General features: G+C 35.9%; 1 protein-coding gene across 1 annotated transcript; it reads left to right on the top strand.

The window, feature by feature from the left end:
- Positions 1-287: 287 nt before the first annotated feature.
- LOC149177661 (F-box only protein 6-like) lies at positions 288-1439 on the top strand. The gene has a single exon (XM_089421828.1). It carries the CDS (start codon positions 288-290, stop codon positions 1437-1439), a length of 1152 nt encoding a protein of 383 aa, XP_089277954.1.
- The last annotated feature ends 7146 nt before the right edge of the window (positions 1440-8585 follow it).

Genomic DNA, 8585 nt, shown 5'->3' with positions numbered 1-8585 from the left:
ATGCCAAATAAGGGTCAGGAGTGTGGCTTTTCCCAATGCTTATCTCAATTTCAAATGGATAGAGTTCGTTATCCAGACAGGCATTTTATTCATAAATTAAATGTACATTGACAATGTAAGAAGAAGGGATTCGAATCGCTATGGGAAACATAGCAGTCATGAAGATAAATCGACACGAGGAAGAAGACGAGACGTTCCTGTAGTTAACCGTCAGCGATAAAACGATACACAAATTCATACCTCGCGTTCCTGCTCTCATTGTCTAAACTCGACTGGTCCAAATGGAAATGACAGTGGGAATCGCAAATCAGGAGGAGTCCTTAGTTTCTGCTGATGCTGAGTGGTGGAATGGGTTGCCTGAATGTTTGCAAGTGGATGTTTTAGCTTGGTTGCCAGCGGATTCCCTTCCTACATATAGAAGGGTGTGCAGGGAATGGAACGCCCTCCTTTCATCTAGAAAATTCCTACGTGACTTATGGGTTAACGCGCCTGTTAACAGGAAGCCATGGCTAATTCTGTGGCCTCAATCCTCGAGAGAGCGTTGTCAGGCTTATTCCTTCTATAGAGGGACGTGGGAGCCCAGCTTCTCCCTTTCTTTCCTATCTAGACATGATGATCAAGTATCTTGGGAAGGATCAGCCGCGGGGAGGTTACTAGTAGTACGTCGAGGTTCCTTCTACGTTTGCAATCCTTACCGGGGAAAGTCCATCAAACTACCACGCATGACATCTGCACTCATTTTAGCCGGAGTGTTGACAAATGATCATAATAATAATAGGCTACCCATCTACAATGTCGTTTTCATCGGATGGAGAGCAAGCTCATATACACAAATAGTTGGAATATACAATTCCTCTGTAAATTCATGGACGATCGCGGGAGAGATTCCAAGTGATCTGGATGTAATCGATAATATGACATTCTGTGACGGTTATTTTTACTGTTTCTCCGTGCAACGTCTGCAACCTGGACCTGGCAGGATGCCCAGGATGCTCGTTTTCAGCATACAAGGTGGAGTAGAATTGCGAATTTGCGTCCTATCACCGTGGCCGGATATCTTAGTGAACAGTCCTGACTGTCAAGTATTCCCTCTCATCACCTGTGGCTCACGGGTTCTGGTGGTGACAGGCCAGCCTGAGCCGAATGGGTTGATTATTTGGGAATTTCGTCGAAATTCTTCACCGTTGTGGGAGGAGATTGCCCGGATGCCTCCAGATATAAGGGCGCGACTTACAGAGGTTTCTGATCACTTCTCGTGTCAAGGAGTGGGGGATTGCATTTGCTTCATCTCAATGCATGGAACGGCTGCTATTGTTTGCGTCTTCTATTTAGATTCAAAATTATGGAGATGGATTCCAAGCTGTGAATTAGGCGTCAATGCCCGTCATGACATCAATTGCATGGCCTTTCATCCGAGGCCCGATATGAGGATTAGGTGAAGCAAAGAATGGCAGGGATTCAGGAGATTAACTCGACAATTTCAGTTACCATGCAACATCATTGATGAAGGGTCAAATTAATTCCACTTTTATGTGATTTCTATCATCTTTTAACAAAAGAATGCTTTTTTTCTTTTGGATATCCATTTATTTTTTAGTATCTTATGATTCAAATGTTCATTACACTTCCATGAATAGTACTAAGTTTTCTAGTTGTTACTGCTCCATAAATTAATGGTGAAGAAATAAGGTCTGAGAAAAAGTTCCAGTATTAATCATAAGCAGAAACGTTATGCGAGTCCATTGGGGAATGGAAGTTTCACCATCTGAATTCGTACTATTTTAGTATTTTCGTTTGAAAAACCTGCAGTGTAGCCAATTTCATATCAGGAGGAGACTTTCATTTATTTTTCCATAATGGGTTTTTGTTGATTGATATTTGTTATGGGAGGTGATTTCAATATCCAATGCGGGATTCTATAAATGAGCTTTTAATTCTTTAGTATGTATTTATGAATCAATATTAATAGCATTGTTTAAACTTTATTTTCTGATAAGTATTTACATTTCAAATTTTTTCTTCATCATAAATGATGGGTGTGTTGACATTGTATTTATAAATCAATATTAATAACATTGTTTAAATTTTATTTTCCGATAAGTATTTACATTTCAAATTTTTTCTTCATCATAAATGATGGGTGTGTTGACATTATTATGAATGAGCTTTTAATTCTTTAGTTTGCATTTATGAATCAATATTAATATCATTGCTTAAACTTTATTTTCTCATAAATATTTACATTTAAAATTTTCCGTCATCCGAACTAACGGGTGTGTTGACATTTTATATATAAATTTAGTTTTTATTAAATATAATAATAATATATTTATGAATTAACATTAATATCATTATTAATTTTATTTTCTTTTAAATTTTCCTTTTAGGAGATTTAAGATTTTAAATTTAAATCTACTTTCTTTTATTAAAGGTGGTGACACTTTATATGATTGTTTGGGATGGTTTTTTTATATTGAATGAGTCTATGATCTAAATATAAATTTAGCAAAACCCATCATTAAAGTCATCTATTTTTCATCAATCCCAATACATATTTCAACATTACTAAACTAAACTATCAAGCATTTGTTTGCAAATATATGCCTAAGGTATACTAGTGGAAAATTTAGGGACACCACGAAATTGTAAAGGCATGTTGTTATATTTTTGGTTCGAGATATGATCTACTATCTCTATATTTTATATTGCTTCATTGGGAGTAGTAAAATAAGCTCACGAATCAATCTCCTTAGACTGAGTAATAAAACAAGCTCACAAATCAACATCCTTAGACTTTGGGATGGATTAGCAGCTTGTAAGGACAATCTTCAACTACCCTTAGTTATTCCTTGGCCTAGTGGATCGGTGAAAGTACACAAAAGGAAAGGGAAAAAGAGTAGATATGAAAACCCACTCAGAGCTAGGTGTTTCTGTTACTCGGTTTTCTCTTTCTTAGTGAGGTTGAGAAATTTGATCTCAATATATACTCTTTTTTATTAATCAAAATGCTCTGCACCAATTTACCCCAAAAAAATAAAATCTCGCTATTTTATATAATAAAAGTGAAGAAGTCTCATTAATGTTATTATGAGATAAATAAATTGGAGCCTCATTTATAATATTCTTATGAGATGCTTGAGAGTTGTGTGGATTCCATGAATTCCATTCTAAAACAATGAAAACATAGGAAAATAGTAATATATTAATTTGTAGGGATTCCTCTAGGTGTTTTTACAATGAATTTGAATATAGTGTAAAAAGATGAAATGTAGAAATTCAATTAGCTTTCTTGATTATTCATGGAAGTGTAGGTGTTGGGAACCTTAACAATAGAATTTCCTTAAAAGTTTGTAGAATTCTAGATAGCACATTGTTATGGTGAAGTGCTAAATTTTAAAAATTGTTATTATTATTATTTTAGATTGTATATTTTCTACTACAACATATAACTGGAAAAACGATATATATTTTGGGATTATTATATATGTAAATATAAAAAATATTGAAAACAATATTTTTTTTCTCAAAAGGATTGTATATGTTGGAATTTGAATAGTTGACACTATATGTGGTTGTAGCCTCACTGATAATAGATTTTCGTAGCCTATATAAAAATAACAAAAAAAAAATAGAATTTTTAAGAAGAATCGTGAAAAATGGTTGTTTTATTATATTTGTTGTCCAAATCATGAAGTTTGACACTTTAAACTCCAAACTCAAATTGAGGAAACCAAATCAGCAAACACATATGTTAGAGTTGTCACTATTTATTAACTATGGCCTATAATTTATTTAAACCAAATAAATAAGTTGGTTAACCCATTTTGTGTAAGGGTCCAAAAGTAGTTAGGGTTTTCTATGTCATGAAACTATATATAGTCTTAGATAGCAAGGGAAGTCTTGTTGGAGGTTTCCCTCTTCAAGAGACAAGTGAATATTGCATTATGATTCTCAATAATATAATATATTTGTAGCTTGTTTCAATTCACACACTATTTCTATGTTTCTACCAATATTGTTCTCGTATTTATAACATTCACATACTCTTCGTAGGTCAAGTACATAACAAGTGGTATTAGAGCACTCTCCTGTGCCAATTGCACCTCCAATTTTAGCAAAAATAAATCTAGGCTAGAGATGTTTTATGTCGTCTTTAAACCACCAGATCTATCATTGAGCACATAAACCTACAAATTTGGGGAAGCAAGGAACTATAAGAGGTGGTGACTCTTTATTGGAATCCCTTGTAACCCTTGTGGGTACCCCTTCAACTAGTAGTGCATTAGACAAAACCACACATAGACTGCACTTCGACATACCTTTGGGTATATTGGAAGCCCCATAGATTAACTTGAAACCCAACCCTAGATAAGTCGTCAACAATCTTGTTACTACATTTTATGGAGAACAACACTTGACAAGATTACTTACACGTAGAAAGGGTAGTTGAGTAGTAAGAGTATGGTTGATCCTCCTTAGTTGGTGCTATGAAAGATTGGACCAAGTACTACTGTTGTACCCATGCATATATCATGATCTGTAGCACCTAACACTTATTTATGACTATAGTTCCCTATATTATCTGATAATTTTCCTCCTACCTTTTGCGGTGCTCAATAGTTGGGATTTTTCTGCAGCAGTACAATTATGATCTAGTAGTTAGGGTTTTGCCACTTTTGTCCAGATCAAATCCAAAAGTTGGGGTTTCACTTGCCACAATGCAGATCAGATTATTTGTGTAGTTAGGGTTTCATCCACTACAATCTAGATCAAATTGTTGCAGAACATTTTGTAGTTCCAATAATTTGGGGCTTTTGCTGCCACATCCCAACTCAAATTTTTGTGGCACATTTTGTAGTATCGAGCATTTTTTCAATTTCGGATGTCGCAATATAGATCAACTGAGAGAAAAACTCATTTCAGAGTAAACAAACAAACAAAAAATATGGGGTCACCACAGTCCACTTGTAAGAGACCTATCCCATAAGGTTCAAGATGATAAGTTGATCACAATAGTACCATTTATTTATAAGCCCCCCAATTTTCACATGGTCCCAAATTTTTTCCAAGAGAAACTTCAAGTGACCCACATCAATAGACTCCTGAGCTTGCCCTCTTTCTAACTATAGTACTATTAAGTAAGGTTAAAATTTGACCAGGGCCACTGTATGGTCATTACCTAGGCTCAAAATATGGCTAACATTTAGGATAATGTGACCAACTTAGAGAAAAAATTTGACAACTTCAAGGAGTCCTTTGAATCCTGAATAGTAATCATGCTAGGTTCCCTAAGAAAGGCTAAAGAACCCACGGAGGATATCAAAGTGTTGATGCCCATGTGGAATGAGAATCTAGTCACCACCTTCATTTAAATAGGGGTCACCAATATTCAAGCCAAAAGACAACTAAGCTTGACATGTACAAATTTGATGCCTCTAGCTTGGGAGTATAGGTGGTGTGAATAGAGAAATATTTATAACTCAAGAGTATCCAGGATGATGTCACTAAAATACATGTGGGAGCTCTTTACTTAGACTAAGAGTGATGACAGTGGTGGAAGTGGCTTCATAAATGTCATCTAGGGAGGCCAACTTGGAGCATATTATTGAAAGCCATTTGTGCCTATTTTGATAGAGAATCTCACTTTTTAGTTTGTCTCACTAAGCTCAAACAAACTAGTATCGTACATGACTACAATACAACCTTTGAACAATTGGTCATCCCATTGTTGCCATAGGTCCCACACAAACACTTAAGGTTCAAAAGTTGTCGCTAGTAGAAATTGTCAAAATAATGAAATAAAGACTATGTTACCACTGTGATGACAACTATTCCCCATGACATAGATGCAAGGAACCATTTTTTTCAAAATTGATGTTCCTAAAAATAGTTCTGCAGATGAAGATGCATCAACTAAAGTTAATGGGGACAAATAATGTGAACCTTAAATAGCCACATACACCATCAAAAATACTAGAACTACACTAGATGAGTTAGCTATCTCACTCCAGGCGTTGTCGAGCATTTCTTCTCCACAGATGCTAAAAATTTCAAGTTTTATTAAGCATAGGTCAGTGGTGGTGTTGATCAATAGTGAAAGTACGCATAAGAGGGTAACATAGGCCATTTATTATTTTGTGTGGTCGATATCTATTTTTCAAGTCCTTACCACTAATGGGGAGATAATGAAATGTAAAGGACCATATGAAAATGTTAAGCTTCAAATGGGGGATTATTACCTTAAAGAAGACATGTTTTCCATTAAAATGGGTGGTTGCAACCTTATTCTTAGTACTGAATGACTTTGAACACTGGGCCCTATAACCATGGATGTTTAGGAGTTATATATGACATTTAAGTAGAATGACTAGACTCATACCCTATGGGGACTCTAGGAAAGTGCTGCTATGTTAGGGTCCCACCCTAACCCCCTTATTTATGTAAAGGGATCGAGTTATAGTCAAGAGTCAATAAAGCCGATATTAATAATTGTAAGTGGTTAACCCGCAATTAATGACCGGACCACAGTTAGTTGCAAACGGGCCGTAGTATTAGATAGATGGTATTAATAAACCCATGGTATTGACCCATGGTATTGCATGTATGAGTCATATATAAAGGATAGAGACTCCCTGCCAGGAGCATCATGTCTTATTTTTGAATCGAGCTCTGCTCTATTGGAGGTTGCCCCCTCGAAGAGGCCAGTGAAAATTGCTTTCTGAATAATAAACTATTTGTTGTTATCTCTCACTATTCTATGTTTTGGGTATCTTTCTTCACACATTCTATATTTGGGTATCTTTTTGCAGGTTAAGAGCATAACAAGTGGTATCAGAGCACTTTCCAGGGCCGGTGGGATCTCCATTTCTTAGCAATTTTTTTTCTTTTTGGCTAGAGACGTGTTCTGGTGTCTTTAAACCACGAGATCTGTCATTGAGCACATAAACCTACGGATTTGGGGAGGCATGCACGCGGGAAATACAAGAGGTGGTCATGCTTGTTGGACTCCCTTGTAACCCCTGTGGGTGTCTAGTCAATTTAATGTCTTAAATTGCTCTACATAAATTATCAATCCGGGTACCGTAAACTGATGAAGTGTGGTGCACCATATGTGCTTAGTTAACCTTTTTCTTACTTCGTTGTTTTATATTTTATGTTGTCTTTGGGGTTTTTTTCTTGTTGGTTTCCTCATGAAAAAGAAAATTATCATTTGTGTATCCATCTGTTCACCCAACTAAACCCCCATAAGCAGCAGCCAGCCAGCCAGCTGAGCTTCCTACCACTGATCATCATCATCTCTCCATACACGCTTTGTCCTACTATTCCCACGTCTTGAGAGTCTGGTATTCTCCTGATTTTGTTTAATGTTAGGTAATAGCTCAAACAAAACAAAAAAATCAACAGCCCCTTTTACAGCAATTTGTGAGCCCTGCAAGCCCTTGATCATCATGGCCCAATTCGTTCCCCCTAACAAAAAGCTTAGTGTGCTTCTATTTTTCTTTTGTCATGGGAGTGGACTTGAGCAGGGTTCAGTGTCATTTTTCAGTGTGAATTATTTAATTCTACAACCCAGCCCCTATGTGCTACTCGTAGCTTTAGATTTCTTTCTAAAAAGTCCTTGCTTCAATCCATTTTTTTTTCACATAAACAGTGCATTTTTTTATGTTGCAGGTTTGTTTCAGGCCAAAGCTTGATCAGGGAGGCGGATTTTTTATTGAAGCCACAGTGAAAGCTAGGAATGGAGATAGCTATAGATTGTTTTTCTCTTTTTTTCTTCTTTGAAATTGTAAAATTTTATAAAAAGGATTAATGATTTCAATTTCAGGCAGCAAATACTTTAAGAAAAACATGTTAAAAATAGGACTTTGACTTAGGTCTTACACTGGTTTTTCATCGATCTGAGCTGGGTGACTAGGATAGGATCCATGTCGGGACAATTCTGAAGATGCCCATGTGGTCGGTTTTTTCATTGAACGCTTGTAACCTGCTAAACCTTGAAACAACTGCGGAATTCTCAGCTAGCTGCGGAATCAGGGCAGTTTCCGCAGCTAAGTTGCAAAACCTTATTAAAATAGGATACAATGTTTTGAAGACCACTACAAAGCATAACCACACAATTTTGGACAATTTGAACCTATCAAAGCAGTTGAGTTTCATTTTTTTTTCCAATTTTTTTTTTTATTGAATCAATTGAAATGTTGAAGTTTATTTTGTCTCCTTTTTTTTCCTATTTTTTTTAGTCATAACAATCCCTTTCCTGATCCTCCAGATCACACAAAGTGCAGGAGGAGAGCATACTCAAGGATTATTAATTTTTATTTATTTTTTTCAAATGTAAGAAATAAGGTCTCCTAATTACACTTCCCCGGCAACGGCGCCAAAATGTCTAGTCAATTTAATGTCTTAAATTGCTCTACATAAATTATCAATCCGGGTATCGTAAACTGATGAAGTGTGGTGCACCATATGTGCTTATTTAACCTTTTTCTTACTTCGTTGTTTTATAGTTTATGTTGTTTTTGGGGTTTTGTTCTTGTTGGTTTCCTAAAGTGTCTAATGCAAATGGAAATCCTATTCTAAGGTCT

The sequence above is a fragment of the Pinus tabuliformis genome, chromosome 4_1, assembly GCF_031772625.1.
Source record: "Pinus tabuliformis cultivar Carrire ecotype Pingquan chromosome 4_1, CPIR1, whole genome shotgun sequence".
Classification (NCBI taxonomy): domain Eukaryota; kingdom Viridiplantae; phylum Streptophyta; class Pinopsida; order Pinales; family Pinaceae; genus Pinus; species Pinus tabuliformis.
This window is presented reverse-complemented; position numbering and strand designations above follow the sequence as displayed.

Excerpts from the sequence above, each read along its gene's own strand:
- LOC149177661 (XM_089421828.1), top strand. The coding sequence starts at position 288 with ATGACAGTGGGAATCGCAAATCAGGAGGAGTCCTTAGTTTCTGCTGAT.